A 21,509-nucleotide genomic window follows, 5' to 3' on the forward strand; every position below is an offset into this window, starting at 1 on the left:
AAACCTTTGACACAAGAAAGCATAACCACTAGCCCTTAGTCTAGTACCAAATGCAAAAGTTCCAGTTCCAGCTTAAGACTGGTACCAACAGGTCCTAATAGTACTTGAGGACATTCTCCTGTGTCTTTGGTGACATTTGCAGCTGATGCTAACAACGGTTTAGCAAATTCTTCAGCCATCCATGAGGAGATAAACTCACTGTAGCATTATTACAGCATCAGTAGGTGCATCAGAACATAAACTAAAAGTATGTTGATGTGTCGAATGCTCAGAATTATGACTCTGTGAAGAGTTTTCTAAGGTGGCATTATTAGCTAGTAAGGAAGTGTTTCTGTTAGCCACATTGGAGCTAATGTTTTTGCTGTTTTTCACGCTTGAGAGAGAGAGACAGAGTTTTGTTTCATTTTACATATGATTCTATCTAAAAGGAGACATTTGTGGGAGCGTGGGAGTGTAGAAAAGCACCTACATCATTTCTTATCAGCCAGTGAGTTAAGCTAACAGTAACTAGCGAGCAAGATAGCTAATTAGCCAAACTGGATGCTTTAGGGTGCCATGACTAAAAAATAGAATGACTAAAAAATAATTAAACTGTTAATCACGATTATTAATATAATGTCTCTCAAGCAGGTGGAAAATAAACTAGGATTAGAACTGTGAGTTATGCTGTTTTCCATTAGGGCAAGTTCCTGTTTTTGAATCTAAACATTTGCATTTTACTTTTAGTGTATTTACTTTTACTGGACCGCTAGAGCAAAGTCAGAGTCAAGGCTGAGACCGGGACTTGGACTTGACTACTAAAAGTCAAGATCAAGACCATATGTATATACTGATACTGTTGGAACAAAACCTTGTATCTCCATTTTTGTCATTTTTCAGTTTTTGACATGATTTGAAAATACCTGCTGCCCTTTACATTGTAAATCTCATGACAAATGGACCAAAAGAAATGACCCAAAATTACTTGGAAAAAAGTCTGGTTCCATTGACTTACATTAAAAGTAAAGTAAGTTTTCTTTCTCCTGTAAAGGTTTTCTTCTGACAGCAGTGATATATATATATGTATATTTATATATATATATATATATATATATATATATATATATATATATATATATATATATATATATATGTGTGTGTGCAAAAACCCATTACAATTAAAAGATTTCACCAAATTTAATTTTAAATATGACAAATATTGTTTTTCATTTACAAAAATAAAACATTGTACATCGAGCTTACTGATGGTTCTAGCAAAATGCTGACTAGTTGTTTATATTTTCAGTGACTACATAACAAAACAAAGTAAATACAGCAGTGAATACGTAGCGCTGGGCTTCACCTGTGTGGGAATATGGGAACTACGTGGAACACCTGTCAGGTATTGACAACAATTTCCCAGTCCACCTTGCTCCAAGACCGAGACAAGACCCTCATTCAGTAGAATTTTTGGTCAGTGCCTTTTCCCACTGCACTCGTGTGTACTGTACCACAACCTAGCTAGTTTATTGTATATACTGCATCATGTGTATATTGCACCATATTCTTGTAAACTGCATATACTACATTACACTGTACTTATTTAATAGTACACTGTATACTGTACTACCCCACACATTGTACCTTAAAAATATTATTCTAGACACGGTATTACACTTTGCTACACTTTCTATTTATTCCTGCCATCTACCTCACTCCCTACTGTCAGCCACCTGTACTGTTTGGTGCCCTTGGTTTTATTGACTGTCACTTGTTCTAATATGTGCAATACGTTTCCTGAATGTGCAATACCTCCCTCCCCTGTTGCCCAATGTGTACTTCTTGTTATCTTGTTATCTGTAGGAGCATGCTGTAGTAATTCATTGTATTTTTGAATGCCTGTTTTTTTTCAATACATGACAACCCATTTTGAGTCTTAACTAAAGTAAGTTCTTATTCCATACTGTGACTATAATTATGTAGCAGCTTTAATGAAACACTAGAGGGCAGCATTGGGCAAAGTCCAGCCCACAGATGAGGAGCTAGGGAGGACAAAACTGTCTGCTCTGCTGTCAGCATGCAGGCATTTAGCAGTAATACTAAACGCAAACACAAGACTAGGAGTGCAGCTGAGAACAACACATGCACACACACAGTTGAGTAGGCAAACAATATCTGACTGATTAGCTGTATTACACTGAAGCGTACCTAAGGCAAACATATGCAAATACAGATCCCCAACAAAATGATAACAGTCCCAAGCAAGAGGTCAAATCAGTTGGGCCACGCTGATGATGCAGTTTGAGGTGAGTGGAGCCGGGTTTAGCCTGCGCTGACAGAGCTCATTCCACACATGCTCGCACAATACTGAGGCTTTACTGAGGCTGAGTTAGAGAGACAGAAAGAGAGAGGCAGAGGATTGAGAGAAAGAGACTGGAAACGCTTACGCCTCTTTCCCAAGAAACAGTCAGGGAGGTGAGATAGTAAGAAAGCAACTCATTTCCACCACTCATTTCCTGTCTGGCAAATGACTAATAGCCCTTAGAAGTGATGATTCAGCCAAAAGTCAAATTCACACAATTTCTTCATTACCCAAAATATAGTCAGTCAGCTTAAATATGCTTGGTGTCTGAAATCTGCCTCTTTAATTTTGCACTGGGGCTATGAGGCTAACAGCTAACAAGTAATAGAAGTTTATAGCCAAGTGTTTAGCACTGTGCATCCTAAATCACTACACACTTTATCAAAATGCGTCACTGTTACAGCAGCGTTATGTGAGAATCTGTATTTTTTGCTATTGGGCTCCCCTACAGAGCAGAGTGTACTTCACTTCTACACCACTGTCGCAAATACAAATGGTACTGTGAGCCCCCTCACGGACAGCTGTACACACGCATTTGTTGGCGAACTAAAGGATACGAAATCCCACTCCTCTTGTGTGCAAGCATGTCATGCAGGCATACAGGTGCTACAGATTACACTTGCAATTTCGCTTGTTTCTATGTGTAAAGCATCGACACTGCGAGTGTAATCTGTAGCATCCATATGCTTGCGTGATGCCTGCTCGTGAGATGGAATTCGGCACCTGCAAAGAACATCAGAAAGAGAAAGAACCATGTCGACTTACTAGCTACAGTAATATTACAGTATTGCAAACTTTCAAGGCTTATTTGGTGCGGAATTGACAAATAATGACCAAACTTTTTTGCCATGATGTCCATACTTGGAGTACTGAGCTTCTTCTTATTGCTAGCTGAAGAGCCATAGATGTTGGTCTGTGCGTTATGCAGTTCTCGCAAGAGGTTTCATCTCCGCTCCACCAAAGTGCTCCGTTACATAGTGCTATAGCAGGCCCGGAGTGGCAATGACATCAAAATGATTTTAAAGCTGTTATTGTAAAGTAAAATTGTTACATAATGTTAATGCGGTTTTCATGATGGTAACTGGTCAGTAAAAGTTTTCAGTATTTGTTTTCAATATTTGTTAGCCATTAGCCTCATAGCTCCAGTGCAAAAAAGAAGCAAACAAAAAAAAGAATGTCAAACATGTCTTGGCTGATCACACTTAACCCAACAGTATACTTTAAATGAAAACAACATTTTGAAGCAAAGCAACACCTATTTGGACGATGCAGAGGTTTAGTGGTTTGGGTGCTGTATGAGCTGCTTGCTGTACATGTTGCTCTGAGACCTCCCTCGGACTGCGACTGGTCCGAATCACCTCATCTTTTGTTCTGACACCTCCCACCTAAATTCGATGCAGGTTTTTAGAAGTGCTGAGACTGAGCTCTTTTTAAGTATTCCTACAACAGCGTATTTGGTGGTGGTCTAATTTTGTTTAGTCCCTTTGTCATTTGAAGTACACTGCCACCACTTTGAGCCCACACAGAACCATTCACATCCACTTTAAGGCCATCCTGACACTAACAGTACATAATGGGATGAACAGAGAACAGAATGACCCATCATGTGATCTTAGTACACTTTGTAGAAAACAGAAGAGGATAGAATGGAGTGGGCCAGGACCTATTGTCTCTGCTGCCCTGGTACAGCCTGGCCCAGTGTGTGTATGTGTGGTACCAGTCAAAGGCTACAGAGGCCTTTTCACTGAGAGATCACACTGCAGCTGCTGGTGAGTGGGCATATACAGTGACAGTGGGACTTTGTTTCATTAGGCACACATACATGCTCAGCTACAACACCTGCAACTTGTTCTTACCACCTCAGGCAGCAGGAGACAGTTTGGGTTATATTTCTGTTGGTAAAAGATTAATTCACACTGCCACAGATCTCAGATTACAGACGAGGGCTGTACATTATTTGCTAATTGTTATTGCAACATTGGCAATACTGATATTACAGACGGCTGCAATATGCAAATAAGGCTCTATTAGACCAATTACGCTGATTTAACTGTGTGCCCTGAGCATCTTGACCAATCACAGTTCTAGTTTCAGTGGTTCTCTTGGTCTTTAGAAGGGTCATGGTGTTCTTGTAATCCAACAAAAGTAAATTATTTTACTAATATACTAATACACTGTCCATATAATGCAGTCCTATTATGCACCTAGTTACTTGTGTGATTTCCTCTGATAGGGATGCCGTACACGTAATGGCTATTATATAGGACCCTATGATTTCCATAATGTGGAAACACAGATGGAATCATGGAATTAAGACATTGTCAGATATAAACAGAGAAATGTGCAGAATTTGGAATATTTGGTGCTACCAGACAATAATAACAGTGAATGGTCTTTTAACAAATGCAATCTGCAGACATGCTGTGGTACATCTGTGTACATCACAACATCAACAGCATTTTCAAATTTACTCTAAGTTTGTTTTCTTATGTAAGATGTGTTCTATGTCTTTTACATCACACATTCCTAAAATGAAGATGAAACAGACCACAAACACATGCATTCGTGAGATCCTGCTGATGTGGGTACATACTGGTTTTCTCTGTCCTTTAATGACGCACACCAAAAATTATTTGTGCAATTAGCACTTGCTAAATATTTAGCCTACTAAACATGAGGGAGTGAGTGAGTTATAAAGGAATTAATTCATTTATAAATTTAATTTATGACCTGAACGCTTTGTGTGGTTACTAAACTTTTTGTGTGGTGTTAATTCAGCAGTTTTAATAAAAAGAATGCTATTTCACTGTTGTTTATGTTGCTGTAGTTTTTATATTCAATTTCTTGCAGTGAAAGTAAACAGTCTAAACATACCATTTAAAAAGTAAATAAATGAGAAAAACAAAGGAAAATTTAGGAATAAAGAATTTTTAAGGCCCTAATTAAGGTTTGGTAAATCTGTTGAAGTAATAGAATAGAAAGTGTCTTAATCATACTGTAGAGATTCACGTTCACTAATTTTTCTGTCTTTCTTTCTTTCTTGCTTGCTTTCTTTCCTTCTTTCTTTTTCATTCTCTGTTCAGTTATAGAAACTGGATCATGTTACTTTCCTTTTTCACTTTCTTTTCAAAAGTATCCAATAGCATCTTGAACATTTGTGAACCCATTTTGTTGCTTCCTCTTTTCCATTTTCTTGTCTGGGCCTTTCCGGAAACTATTTAAAACTTTAATTAGTCCATGAACTGAGTCTGTAGTAACTCGTGATGCTTCCTGGAAAGCTCTAAAGCTCCACAGCCCACACTCACCACACTTCAGTGATAACATCACTTGAGGCAAGTCTAAGATTTGCCAGTTTCAGTCTGGCGGTTTGTGTGTGGTGACTGGTGGCAGTGATGCACATTGTGACTGGTGCACCAGGATGTTTGTGCTTCACGACAAACCACTCTGAAAATGTGTCCATGTAAACACCAGTTTTATTTCCCAGTTGCTAAGAGTTGTTGCTGGGCGGAGTTACCTTGAGGCTGGTGTGCAGGGCGGATTCAGGCGGGTACACGATGAAGTGGCGAAGGGTGAAGCCGAAGCCCTGAGAGTTCTTATGGAGCACCAGCGTCCGCGGGCCCTGCCAGGACACGCCCCTCCCATCAGCCCCACCCGCCAACACTGGCCGAGGGTTCTCACTGGACGATGAGGTCCCATCTCTTCGCCCCTTTGCCTATAGAAAACAAAACACAGAGAGTGGTGAAGGTCTGGTAAATAAAGGTTTGTTAGATCTGTGTGCATTACTGTTCACGCAAAGGTTCGACCAGAAATCAAATTTACACTTCCCTCTTAATACCAAAAATTGTCGTTCAGAGTACATATGGTTCTCTTCTTTAGGTTTGCATCTAAGTAATGGAAGCTTTCAGCCCACCTGTTAGCATAGTTTTGCAAACTACATGCCTAAATCATTATACACTTGCCTCACTGTCACATATAAAACTGGGCAAAAGTACATCACATAGCTAATCACAGTAGTAACAGCCATCCTGAAGTCTGGAATTTATCCATACTTGTCCAACTATCGATAACGGTATGCCATACAGTAAGCAAATCTACTATGTAAGTTTTAGAGATTTGGAGACCTCTCTGGTGGAAATGTGTAATTGCATGCAACGTACGGCAGAATAGTTTGTAACATGGGTTGTGCTTCAGACCCCTTCCTGAGTGGATGAATCTGATGATTGCAAGTGTGCTGAAAGACAGACAGAACTCAGTCTAAACTTGGCGAAGGATATGTCTTCCGAGAATGTGAGTGACTATTGTCATCATATCTTCATCAGTATAATGCTGATTTTGTGTTTGAGATGCAAACATGAAGCCGGATCTTCTTTTTGAGCCTGTGCGTGTGACATTAATAGGTAAAAGTATGATGTGGTCCAAAAAACGTGGAAATCCGACTCAACGCCTCTGACTTTTAAATTATTAGTTCAGGCTTTATAGGGCGACTTGCAGCAGTGCATGCACAACATATTTTAGCATTTTTTTTCTTCTTCTTACTCTGTAACGCTACTTCCCTCAATTTTAGCAAAAATACAAAAAAGAAATCATACATAGTACAGCTTTAACATCTTGGTTTGAGGCAAGTTTGTAATGATATAGGCCTGCAGTTATCACAATGCTATGGGTTTCCATTACCTGTTATCAACATTAGCAACTGTATTTAATATTTTAAGTAATCTGTAATAGAAAACATGTAGGAGATTTTCATCGCGAAAATTATAGTCCTGCGTTTCCACTTGTGAGACAGATTAACTCAAGAAAAAAGATCTGTATGCTTCACTTCCCATTACAAGATCAGAAATGAATGGAAACTGAAACAGAACCCTAGGCTAGAACCCTAGGCTTATTACATAGTTATTAATGTTAATGTTTTTTATTCAGTACTTTCACTACTATAAGACTGATGTGTTACAGTCATATGCAAAAGTTTTTACTTTCACTTTTTTTAAGTTTAAAAAAGTTGTACATTTTAAACACCCTGGTCAAAATATGTTTTGTAGAAGTAAAAATAACTTAATAATCAAGAATCCTCCACAGAGAACAGACGTAAATATGGTACTTTTAAATAATTTTAACACAATTTCTGTTTATTTGCCTACTGGAGAAAAAAACAAAACAAAACAAAACATACAATATAAATTGTGCAATAACTTTTGCACAGGTCACATTTTATGTTTTATTTATTTTCCTGATGTTAAGTTCAGTAAAGAAACAGTAACTGTGCATTAAAATGTGCAGAAATGCGTTCTCTGCAGAGGATGTGTTCACTTATATACACTTAGAAAATCAACAAAACATCTTTTGTGTGTAAATTTACATGATAACCTTTCACATGTGACTGTAGTTATGACAATGATGAACTGAACTGTGCACCTACATCATTCAAGATTAAGGTGTTAAAAAAACAAAACAACCAACTTAACTGCCTTAAACCAGAAAAGCTTAGGCATAGAAAGGGCCACACCTTTATTCGTTTCCCTAATAAATACGTCTCCTTTCAGCACAAAGCTGAGAATGCTTTCTGACAGGCACACGCAAGAAGCAACACCCTACTGTTCTCAGCCCCAAACGTCCCACATCTGTCAATCATCCCGGAACCACCTGAGCAAACACTGCCCTACAGTGGAGGAGGGGCCTCGAACATTCCCAGCAGTCTGGCAGCCGTGATGTCACACTCATGCTGCTAACCAACGTCTCCTCGAATGGCAGCTCAGGAAAAAAAACTGGAATTGCAAACAGTTTTGGGGAAAAACCAGCGAGGGTCTTTTCCAGTCAGTTCATATTTGATTCGGGTTCAAAACGAAAGCTGATTCACCGGCCTGGTGAACCACATGACCCTGCATGAACTCAGATCGGGTGCAACAGAGTTTGATGAAAACAGAACTACTCATTGTGGCCTTGATTGTATAGAATTACTGTAACACTAACAGTCTAACAATCAGGCTTGAGTCACATAGAAAACGATAGAGAAATCAAACCCACCAACACATAATATATATGTAGTTAGAGGTGGGTGATATGGCAAAAATCACAATAATTCAATACATTTTCATATTTATACAATTTGCATTACTTATTGTAAATAAGTTGGAACAGACAAAACAGACCTACATTTTGAAAATACTAACAAAACTATGAGCATATTTTTTTTATCACGTTATATGTTATATTTAGTTGGTCAATGTTCATTTAAGAGAAGCCCACAGATATGTCTGCATATTTCAGTCTGAGATGTGAACAAAGTCATTTAGATTGGTTTGAAGTCAACTGCTTCATTCTAGAGAAACTTACCGACCCAGATTTTCTTTACTGTGGTGGTGATAGGAACCAGGTGTCACAATATCTACAACCCAGATATTTTAGGCTATGTTCACATGATCAGGTTGAAGTGGTACAAATCTGATTTTCTGCCCTAATATGACTCAGATCTGATGTTTTCAGAGCTGTGTGGACAAACAAATCTGATCCTTTTAAATCCGACCCAAGCCACTTTCATACGTGATCGGATACGTATTCTATTCCGTGGCCACGCTCAGATCGGAAATCACTGCACGTTACCATGGCAGCGGCGACAAACAGAAGCTAAAGCCTGCAAACGGTGGGAAAGCAACATATCTCACCCTTTTTGCCTTTGTCTCGCTCTAATAATGAACAGCTGAGAGCTGTTCAGAGTTAATTATCTTCGCAGCAAGGCTCGTTCTACTCGTTAGTCTGTTTGCTGATGATGTACATGACACACGTGATTCATTCATGTGACATTACGCAGTAGGATGTGTGCATGCAGGTCATTTCAGGACACCGGTTCGTTCACATTAATGACAGATTTGAATCACTTACCTAAACGAGTGTGAACCATCGTGTCAGAGAGATCAGATTTGAGCAAAAAACTGGATTTGAGCAATGCGGCTTTAATGTGAACGTAGCCTTAATGAATATCCAAAACCAACAGTGAAACTACCTTGATTTTTTTCAATATTTAATGTTGATAATGGTAAAATAGTGGTATATCTGAAAAAATAAGGAACTATTTTGACGTACAATGCCCTTCATGCACCTTTTCGCCATGGATCATTTTTAGAAATTAGGCTTTAGGCCAAAACCTTCTTTCAAAACAAACCAAAAAACAACATCTCAGGCATTAGGCAAAGTATTAAAGATGATTACATGTAATAACTTTGTGACAAAGTTTCCCTATCACCATCACGGTGAACAATTCTGACTCTGTAATTCTCTCTAGAGTGGAGCATATCACATCAAACAATTTTAAATGACTTTGTTTACATCTTAACCATTAAATTATACAGAAATTTTGAAAAATAAGCAGAATTCCTCTTTAAGTACTGACAGTATCCACAATGTGCTCAGAAAAGCATGCTATGATATTATCACAATAGTGATAAAATACTGTCATGTTGCCCACCCCTACTTTCAGCATGTCTTCACTATCATGACAAAAGTTTGAATCTCTTAAACTTTATAGGAAAAGAAAACGCGCTCTTAACTTTGACATATGCTAAAGTAATATGATTTTATTCTGAGTCATACTGGACTATTCTATTGGTCCACTCGTCACAAATTAGAGTTACACAGTTTTGTACAGTCTTGCTAGAGTAGCGGTCAAAAATCTGGATCTGGTTTAAAGTATGTTTTTCACAGTCTTAAAGACATTTTGGTCTAAAGATTTATATTTAAATTGTGGGAATGTGCTCATAAAACAAATAGTGAACTGGATGCCTGCTTATGAATTTATCTCTGAAACTATTTGAAATGCCTCCCTAGTAAATGAGTTTTCAGCACCAACAAGGTCTTCAAGTCTGTTGGAAAAGCATGAAGCTGCTTGGGAGAACAGTGTGCGAAGCTGCATCAAGGGAAAAGGAGGCTACTCCTAATCTAAAATAGAAGTCTTTTTGTTTTTTGGTTAATATAAAACATTTCAAAAAATTTCTTCTGCATTAACAATTGTAAAAAAAAAAATGAAGAAAAACTTCTACAAGTACGGTATATGTTGGATAGGGCCATGAACATTTTGTTTATGTAAGTGGGCATAAAATCCCCTTTTCCTTTCCCTCCCCCCGTCAGTGACCTCAGCCGTGCACAAGAGTACAAGCCGTCTCTGGTTGGTCTGGCAGGAAGTGTGGTGAGGTGAGGATTTGGCCAGCTGTTCGGTCAATCTATATAAATATACACGGGGATCAGAGCTGCATACGGAGGGAAAAAAGGGGGGAGAAGGTGGAGAAAAAGAACACGAGGGGGATTTTTTTGCCAGTTTTCTGATGGGAAAAGACCAGCAGTGCCCCTTCAGGCTTACTTATTTCTTCCTCTCCCTCCTCATCCCTACATCTCTGTGACCACTCAGCGAAACTGCTACTCTATAATCCAGCGGGTTCTATAAACCTTAACCCAACACTAACTCAGCCACCCCCTCAGTCTCAGTCTCTCTCACACACAAACACAGTCTCGTTCTCATACACACACACACATTTTTGCACAGTCTCAGAACATCTCATATGTATTTCAGATGTATTTCAAGCATCTATATATAATAATAATAATAATAATAATCTGTATCATTTGCAAGTAGCTATATGTAATATGTTCCATATGTACTATATATATGAGCAGCTATATGTAATATTAATGTGCCTTAAATGTATTATACATGTAAGTACCTATATTAATAATATGGGCTATATGTATTATATACGTAAAGAGTTATATGTATTCCATATGCATTACATATAAGTGCCTACATGTAATAATATGTCCCATATCTATTATATATAAGTGCCTATATATAATGGTAATGTCCCATGTGTTTATTACATTTTGTAACCTTTCTAATATTTCTAACTTTCTAATCTTAATCCTAACTCTAATCTTAACATCAATTGCCAAAATGATGGTTTTACTCCTTCAGCATTACACAATGAAACATGAAGCTGTTAAAGTCAGGATTATTGTATTGCTCCCAGAAGTCACACCTGTTTTTCTTCAATGTAAGGACATTTTATGACCTTAAAATATACAAAAACAAGCACCACACACACACACACACACACACACACACACACACTCTCTCTCTCTCTCTCTCTCTCTCTCTCTGTCTCTCTCTCCCCGCCTTTTATAAAAACTCAATATAGTCCTGAATGAGGTAATCCTGTTTTTCCATTCCACAGTTCCTCAATTCCCCCAGCATGCTCTTTACAACCTTTCCAAAGAAGTATGGCTGGAGGTACTAGAAAAAACAACAGGAAGGTTACAAGTGAATAGCAAGAGATAGAGAGATTACGAGTGAAAAGAAAGAAGCTGGACTTGGACTCTATGGATTAAAAAGATACAACGGCAGCAAAAAGCAAACTGAAAGCTAATTGAGTGAATGAATGAATGAGTGAGTGACTGAATGTAAAAGGTTAGCCTACAGTACGGGTGAATTCCACCGAGCTTTTTGCTAGGTCTGAGCATGCTCAGATAAGAGAACAGACGAGTGAAGGCTAAAACCAGAGAGAACGAGAGAGAGAGAGTTGGGCAGGCTCTGACATGCCGAGTTTCGACCACAAGGTTCCTCCCGACGCTGAGAATACCAAAGCCCTGTTATTACCCCCAAAACACACACACCACACACCCCTGCAGGCTCAAAAACGACTGCTCTCCTTCCCCCGTCCAGCAGTGTCCATCTATCCTAGTCTTGCACCCTTCTTCACAGTGCTACTCCTGCTAGAAGTGCTAATTCTAGTGCTACTCCTCTTAAAAAGAAGCGGTTTGAACGGTTCCACATAAAAAAAAAAAAAGATTAAAATCGACATACTTTTGAAACTGCTGACAGTGGTTGTGTTGTGATGTAATGTTTTTTTTTCAAGTGGAAATGATGTACAAACGGACTCATTCCATCACTTTTTAGCACACATGCAGTAACGTGAGCATGAGTTTGTGTGCGAGGGTGAGTGTCTGTTACGTGTGCAATATCTCGGAATCTTAGAGGAAGTGACATCATAGCTGATTATTCACACTGGAAACCTGCTAAGAGTCACAATAACAAATGGCCTAATTCCACTGTTCCCATAACACCTCAGCAATGTTGCCATGTTACAACTGTCCTTCTTATCACTTTTGGAAACATAACATTATGGGTATTGTAGAATAATCAATGAGTGCGTATACATGCACTCAATAATCCGATCATCGGATTTCTGCAGTTATCCGATCATTCAAATGGTCATGTAAACACCATACTATGATTAAGAAATCCGATAAAGAGAGCTGGATTAAGCTCAGTAATCAGATTGCTCAGCGCATGTATATCTGTACTCTGATTTCTATCGGATTTCTCAGTCTGCGCATGCGTGAGATCAGATGGCGGATGTTGCGAGACGCAGCAAAACACTTCTGGAGAGGTGCTGAAACCAAACACGAAACAAAGGATTTTAATATTCTTCATCTTCTAAATGATGTATGTTCATATTTTCAGGTAAAATGGCGCGATGTTTAAAAAAAAACGGGGCATCAAGTTTGAGTTTTATGTTATGTTTTCGTCACGTCTTCTTCTGTGAGTTTATCGGCTGGTTGCAAAGTAGAAATCTGATTACTGTCTGACTCATGTAGACCCGGAGTTTCCCTATTTTCTGATTACTCAAGATCATGTAAACACGTCGATCGGATTACTGACAAAATCTGATTTTCTGCAGTTATCGGATTTAAAAGTGCACGTAAACGCACTCAATGAGAGGACCTGACCTGCTACAGAGGACATGCCAGCCCCTTCTCCACATCAGGGTCTGGACATGCCTCAGCTTTTCACTTGCCTGATGCCTGATCCAGGCTTAAAGAGCAACACCAATGACCTTTTAACACTCTCTTCTCCACTATAATACACAAATCTGGGTTAATAGCCACATGGTGTCATAGCATTATCATGAGCAGTCACCCCCTGAAAGACACTGTCCAAAAAAACATAGCATCAGCTATGCTAGCATTCAGCTATTTTATCAATAGAAATAATAGCTAGCTAGCCAGGTATAGTCATGAGCTAAAACAACAAAACCTGGAACATAACCAGCATTAGCCAGTTAGCTAAAATTACATGAGGAATCTACCTATTTTTTGTTAAAATCTATATTTATATTATAATTGTATCTATATATTGATAAGCTAAAAGAACAACGCTGCCACCTGAACAGAATTAGCATGTTAGCTACTGCTGCTTAACATCATGACCCTTAAGCTGATGTCACAAGAAATTACTTCAATGTAACACTGCAGAACTTTTCCTGTCTATGGTTATATGGTCAATTTTTTTTCTTTTGTTGCATTCTTTGTTGCATCTTTCATTGCAGTAACCCTTTGCAGCATACATTATCCCATAGCGTTAGCTAGGCTAGCACTAATGTTGGCGATGTTATCAATTGCATGGTAGAAATAATAGCTAACTAGCTAGCCAGCTACATAACTACCCTGGCAGAAAAAACAGAATAGACCAGAGTAGCTGACCACCAGGAAAACCAACATATGTTGTGTTTTGAATGCTAATATGCTGGTCATGGTCGTGCTGGGTGACCAGCTAAACCGGCAGTAGACAAGCATAAACCAGCACAGTACAGTTTATGCGCTGTTGTCCTGTTTTTATAAGCAGGGTAGCATTAGCAAGTTAACCCTACCTTCTGAAACACACATAGCTAATAACTGCGCCACAGCGACTAAAAGAACAAAACTGCCTTAGCATGTTAGCTAACATTACCTAATGAAAATATGATGTTTATTCTAATGTCAAGGCTTAAATGTACCACTGCCACAGAACTTACTTTCAGAGATAAGCATGTGAGAAGACAATATTGCAGCGTCTCCCCACCAAGTTGTTCGGCCACGGCACGGACACAAGCCAGGTGTGGCCATGCGGAACGGCGACGCGGAACGCTGCAATGCAGTGGTGAGAGAGACTTTATTCTTGTACATTCGTTGCTGTTATTAAGTTCAAGAGGTGAATGTTGGGTGTGCTGTGTTGGGCTGGGCTGTGGGGACGCTAGGTGGGTCTGCGTGTCTACCATGGACTAGAGTGGTGTGGCTTTTGGTGACTTGCCTGCTTCCCCGCTGTGTTAGTTAGCAGCGAGTCTGAAGCATTATGTGTCCCGCGTCTTCTTCTCTGTTGATGCCACATTTTCTTATCTACCCTCATAAACGAGCAAACACACAATGAAGTACCAAACCGTGGTCTTGTTTGCCATTTCAAAAGACCCCTCTACAGCCCCACAGTTCTCAGCACGTTGGACGGGGCTAAGATCAAGTAGGGAATCACAGGCAGGCCAGCTGGGAGTCTCTCACCTCTTCAGGAATGAAGCCTAAAGCACCAGCTGACCACGCATCGGCCTGACTGTCGAAAAAACAACTCTTGATACAGAGTGAGCTCACATCCTGCAGCCTAGACCCCCTGTTTGAACTGGGCATGCCTTCACATTGAACGCATTCGCACAGTGACAGCCCATCTACACACACGGCTATCACCACAGAAACAATGAGCGCCAAACAGCTGAGCGTGGCGATCCTGTTTCAAAAGTGGAGCTTTATTCATGCTGACGAGCGTTTAATCCCTAACACTAGCCGTCTCCCGCACACACACACACACACACACACACACACACACAAAGACTCAACGCACACAGCAGAAACTGCACACAAGGATCAAACACAAAAACAGGCCGTCCTGCTTCTAACTATTCTCTTCAATCTACAATTCACTGACTGATCTCAGACCTGTGTCTGCTTTTGTGTTTACTGTCTGTAACAGGAAACAAACATCTTCCGTATAATCAAACGTGAAAAACTTCACATAATCGTACGAACATCAACACATAGCTTCCCCTTCTGTTTACTCGGAAACAGTTGGATCACTTGGCAAAGACGCTAACATGTTAAAATGTGCGTTAAAACCTGTCTGTCTGCTCTTTCAGTTATGCCCATGACTGTTAAACAGGGTTTTCCACTTGTACAACCGCGTTTGAACCTCAGAATCAAACAAAAGAAACTGAAAGCCTCAAGGAGGAGACAAGGAGCACATCAGGTCTGGTCTGTAAGTGGTGCCCCATTGCGGCTTATAACAGAACTTGCCCCCTTTGGCCTGCTATGAAGCTGGAAACAACACATTACACCTTCATGTTCTATACACTCTCAAACATAAGTGGCAGTTTCTCAGACCCAGATTAAGCCTAAACCTAGACTTAAAATAATGTCCAGTGGTGATTCACCATGTTGGGAAAACTGGCCCAAAGATTCCCAAATGGCTCTTGTGTATATATATATATATATATATATATATATATATATATATATATATATATATATATATATATATATATATATATATATATAAAACCTCATCTGTGCATCTGTACATGCAGCTGTATGTGAGAGGATGAGGAGTTTTGCTCAAAGGTATGACACCTGGCCACTGTCTGAAAGCACGGCTACCCCTTCACAGTTAGCTTAATGACCATACAACTACAGAGCTCACTACAGAGCTTTGCTGCTACAGACAAAATACATTTCTAAATATCTGCCTCTTCTTCTTCAGAGATGATGATCTAATGGATGAAAAAAGCACATCATTTTAGTTTGGGCCTTCTGGTCCTTACAGACGTGCTATACTCATGAGTAGTCGGGAATGATATGGAATGATCATAAAACCAATTTCAAATGGATTTTACATGAATGAAAGTACTATTCAGATGGGAAAAGGAGGAAACTGGGAACTACAATTATCACAGGTGTTTCTCAGTGATTTTAGTCCAGTCTGGGTCCACCATGTCAGTAGTTTTTACAAACTGCAAGCTCACACGTGAGTAAAGACTGCAGTGGCTTTACTAACCCCAGATTATATTATTCGCAGGTGAGGTGCCACATCTGTTATTATATTGTTTTTATAGTATTATAGTTTGTATGGAGACTCTCAGAATCATGCAGATATGTTGTCCTACTTCAAATGTCCAACTCTGAATATTGAAAATGTAAAATGACAGCAAAGTTGGATTTTATGCAGACTATTGGTTGTATGTTCTCAAGCTAATCACAGTGATAGACACAGTAAGGAAACACAGTTAGTTTTACTACTGTAGGCTCTAGAGATTAGCCAGAGACGCATCAAGCAAACACCAGTAATAGACCGTATGTGTACCAGCTGTGTCTGTGTTTACAATACTCAAACCTACTCCCTCCCCTACTGTTCCATCCTGCATTCCCGCTGTAGGCTTTTATATGTGTCTGTAAGAAGGAGCAACCACACACACACACACACACACACACACACACACACACACACACACACACAGCCTAGACATTCTCTAAAAAGGCAGGTACAGTACACTTAATGCAGAGCACACACAACCTCCCCTTTACACAAGCACATATAAATGTTTATAACCTTCAATCTTTTCCCTTTACTTACTAATTAGACTTCCCCTACACCATCACTGAACCTGGGCCTTAAAGTTTCAGCAAAACCTTTGAGGTGTGGGAGCTGTTTATGTACAAATGTTGTATATAACACTTCATGTATTATTAAATTTATGCATATTAAGATATAATACATGCAAGATATTACAGTGGCACACTGGAGAAATCTGAATTTACTTAACTGAAATAGGGCTGGGCAATATGACAACATAGATCATTATCGTGATAATCATTATCGTGGCCAACTGCATGTTTCACTACTAAGAGAGCATAATTAACCCTGTTTTTTTAGTGCATTGCTGAATAAGGACGTATTTGTAGTTTTTGATAGCATTGTTAAATGTACTAAATAAAACTAAGCATCTACTAATGCACTAAAAAACCTAAATATGATACAAAATGTATGATACATATGTCTTGCAGTATCGTCATATATTTTTGCAATATATTTTTACCAACCCCTAACATCAACAGCACAATTTGTCTTTTAGTATACTTATTTTTAACAGTCGAATCAAGTAAATTTAACTTTTTTCACCGTGGACAGTGGAGCAGCTTGACCAAGACCCTGGCCAGAATGTAGAATAACTGGTTCTACTGAAACTTTTGCTAAAACTTTAAAATGTTTGCTTTTTCCACGCACAGCGCAGCGCCTTAAACTACATAAACCTGTCAAAGCATATCATTTTCCATTCAGGAACAGCTCTGTAAGATTCACATTTTATTCATAAATATGTTTATTTTCAATTCAATTGTCAATTATTTTCAAATATTCAGTCATTTTTCCTTATCCATCCTCATCCAACCAGCATAAAATGACCTAAATGATGTTTACTCTGAATGGGTATCTTTTTTTTCTAAATAAATCACTGAAAATGACTTGGGTTACTTTCCAGTTAGTAAAGATTTGTGTGGGTTTTAAAGAGTAACTTAGAAGTAAAGTAATAAGCAGCAATATTATTTTTTTCCACAATAATAAGTAGAATAATCCTACTATGTCTTGAAATAAGTGATTAGTAACTTATAATTACTTTTTTTTGAGTACTTACACCAACACTGACACACACACTGCTTACCCTGCTCTCAGTTGGCGCTCTCTGGGTGGCTCTGCTGGGTCGGCCACGTGTGGCGTCAGGTGTGTGTGTTTGGAAGTGCTGGGTGTGTGTGTTGGGTGCATCACTCCGTAACACGGCAACCCAGATACAGCGCGGCTCAGGAGCGCTGCAGTCCACCCCTACAGCATCCCGAAAACTCCACTCGGGAACACATACGCGTGGGCACGCTACAGGCATCGCCATGGGCAACCCACTCGCTGCCCACATCACACACACAACCACACACTAGGGGTTTAAGTCCCTGACGGTTTGATTCAATTACGATTCTTTTAAAGCAATTCAAAGCATCATGACTAAAACTTCACCACGATTCGATTCGAATTTGATTCAATTCTTTTAGTATGATTCAGAATTATTTTAAAAAATACATTGAATATTCAATTGCCAGTGGAAGAACTATTCATACAGACAATATAAACAATGCAGCTAACTTTTCTGTGGGCATTTGAAAATAGCTAGAGGATTCATTTCTGGCCAAAAAATGAGTGCATACTTTACTGAATATTATTATATTGGATTAGAATCAATTCTAACGTTCCAAAACCAATTCTAATATCCCAAAATCAGCACCTTCCGATCGATGCATTTTTTACACCCCTAACCCACACATGCCACTCACGCACACCGGCACCACTTCCACCAGGACGATCTTGCTGAAGCGTCAGTTACGGAGTTATAGAGCTCAATTCACACTGCAAGTATGTATTCCGTGAAGAGTGGAGAAGGAAAAAGATTAAAATGGGAAAAAAAGTCAGACAGTCAAGCTAAATCTGTATCTCCCACTTTCTGAGCCAAAACCATCACTGGAAAAAGGGAAAAAATTCCAAACATTCCCAAATATTCCACAATTGCCGTTTTTCCTTGACTGGAGTCTCTCAGCATTCCAGAGTTAATCCGTACGACTCCGGCGAGCTCCGAACCGAACGTCAGCACACACACCAGACACAGGAACACATGCGCAACACACGTAGACCGGCAGACTGGGGTGCTCCGACTGCAGCAGCACATCCAGAGATGAAAGCAAATCCTGGCTGCAGACCACAGACTCCTGGGTGGCAGATATGCAGCACGTGGCAGCAGAGTAAATCCAAAAAGCCGGCTGGAAAAGCTCATTCAGAGAGACACGGACTGACTCTGACGAACCGCTGGACTAACTGAACAATGACAGCATCACAAACGCACTGACCATTTAACCACCAGCCCCCTCCTCTCTGCCTCTCTCTCTCTCTCTCTCTCTCTCTCTCTATGCCTCTCATTCACTTTCTTTCTCTCCTTTTTTTCTCTGTCTCTCCTCCTCTCTGGTGACCCAAGTTGCTCTCCCACCTCTGTCTCTTTCTCTCCCTTTCTTGCTTCTTTTCTTCCCTCTTTCTTTCCTTCTTTTCTTTCCCTTTTTTCCTTCTGTTCTTTCTCTCCCTCTGCTTCTCTTTCTTTCCTTCTTTTCTCTCTCTCTTTTTCTCTCTGACTTTGTCTTTTCTTCCTTGCTTTCCCTCTTTTCTTTCACCTTCTTTATTTCTTTCTTTTCTTTTTTAGTCTCTCTATCTCTCTGACTTTCTTTCTCTTTCCTTCTTTTCTCTATCCCTCTATGTTCTTTTTCTCTCTCTACCTGACAACTTTTTTCTTTCTTTCTTTCTTTTCACTCTTTCACCTTCTTTCTTTCCTTCTTCTCTGTCTCTCTGTCTTTCATTCTTTCCTTCTTTTCTCTCTCTCTGTCTCTCTCTCCTCTTTGACTGTCTTCTCTTCCTTTTCCTCCTGTAGAAAAACTCTACAGTCCTTCTTGTTCCTCTCTCTCTCTTTCTCTCTGACACACTGAGTCACTCTATTAACTTCCCAGTGTCACTGAATCAGTGTTAACCCCCCTCCACACCTCCCCTTCTCTCCTCTCAGGTTTCTCTCTCTCTCTCTGTGTAATCATTCCATTCCTTCTATAATCATCCCTCAGCACTAGGGATGGGCATGTTAACCATTGTTGTGATTTAAATAATAAAATGTGCATTACATTGTAACAATATATATTACAGTGTGCACTGTGCATCATATATTATATACACATATAATCTGTGTGTGATTTAATTAACTGTAAACCTAGAGGACAATAACTTCATAAGCTGTGCATAACTTACACTGTTCAAATCTGTTATCTTTTTGAAATATTTCAACATATAAATATGCCTATAGATGTGGCCATTTCACATCCAGCATTCCCTACTGTTCTATGTTACATGCTCAGCCAAAAATGTGGAAACTTACAAGACAAGCCTTACTTAAACTCCTAATTAAGCGATTGAAAACATATAAAGTGGCACTTGTAACTTGAAATTTTTGACCTCCAACTAGAAAAAATCTAAGAAAACGACCCTAAATGGGAATTTCTACTCAGAAAGTCATTGCTCGCAATGTCAATATTAATGAAATACTACTTTTCAAATTATAAATGAGATGCTTTAGATCAATAACTATACAGACACCGTTCTTAGACATATATAATACTGACCATAAAGCCGTTTTGAGAGGACTAATACATCATGAAGGTTTATCAATCATATCACTAGCATTACTGGCTAGCTTGTTGCTAACAAAACTCGTTTTACGTAGGCATCCATGGTTTTCACCACTTTGTAGCTCAAATTCATGGAGGTAAAAAAATATAATTTTAAAATCAAAAACTGATTAAAATAAGTACTTGATTTCAAACTCTGGAGTAAAATGTAGGACCACAAACTTGACTCCCGCAAACAAAACAATGTTTCATTATTGTTCTCCAAATAAAATAAAGGAGCAAACATGTAAGTAAGCAGCAACGCACACTATTTACCTGCAAATCTAAGAGGAGCAGAATCTAAAAGCTGCTAATTTAAGCTCCTAATTGTGAAGAAACAGAGCACAGACAGAACTGCAGTCCAACAGAGAAGTATCCCAGCAGCAACCGGCCATATTTATGTGTGTACGTGTGTGAGTGTGCACCCTTGTGTATGAGTGTGTGAATACAGACAGCATGGCACAACTGCCTTCCATACACTATAAACCTCCCCTGAGAAACCAAACCCAGTTACAAACACAATAGATGAAATCAATCTTTCTCTTTATTCTCCTTCAGTTTCTATCCCAGCACGCTACTCAGTCTGAAAAGAAAAGAGGGGAAAATGAAGAGAAGCTACTAAATAAGCAAACAGAGGAGCAGCCGCAGACAGAAAAAGAGAAGAGAGAAAAAAACAGAGAGAAAGAAACGAGAGGCAGAAAAAAAAGAGGGGAAAATTGCCACATTGTACCAGTCTAACACCTCACCGCAGCTGGTCGCTCACTCTACTGAACAACAGCTGCTGTAGAACACACACAGTCTCACAAACACACACACAGTCTCACTGACACACACACACACACACACACACACAGTCTCACTGACACACACACACACACACACACACAGTCTCACCAACACACACACACACACACACACAGTCTTACTGACACACACACACACACACACACACAGACTCACACATACACACACACACACACTCACCAACACACACACACAGTCTCACCAACACACACACACACACAATCTCACTGACACACAT

The 21,509-nt window shown here is 39.4% G+C and overlaps 1 protein-coding gene across 5 annotated transcripts in view; it reads right to left on the bottom strand.

The window, feature by feature from the left end:
* The window catches only part of arhgap23a (Rho GTPase activating protein 23a), a 121,744-nt gene that overhangs the window by 46,741 nt on the left and 53,494 nt on the right, over positions 1 to 21,509 (bottom strand). For 3 of the 5 annotated variants that reach the window (XM_036589321.1, XM_036589319.1, XM_036589317.1), the window contains exons 1-2: positions 17,893 to 19,254; positions 5,856 to 6,053 (exon numbers count right to left, since the gene is read on the bottom strand). In XM_036589321.1, the coding sequence (XP_036445214.1) occupies positions 5,856 to 6,053; positions 17,893 to 18,138 (444 nt within the window). In that variant the 5' untranslated portion in view covers positions 18,139 to 19,254. Of the gene's footprint in view, positions 1 to 5,855; positions 6,054 to 17,892; positions 19,255 to 21,509 lie in introns of those variants that run through there. The other 2 variants (XM_036589322.1, XM_036589320.1) reach the window with 1 other exon arrangement.

Source organism: Colossoma macropomum, unplaced genomic scaffold (assembly GCF_904425465.1).
Source record: "Colossoma macropomum unplaced genomic scaffold, Colossoma_macropomum, whole genome shotgun sequence".
NCBI lineage: Eukaryota > Metazoa > Chordata > Actinopteri > Characiformes > Serrasalmidae > Colossoma > Colossoma macropomum.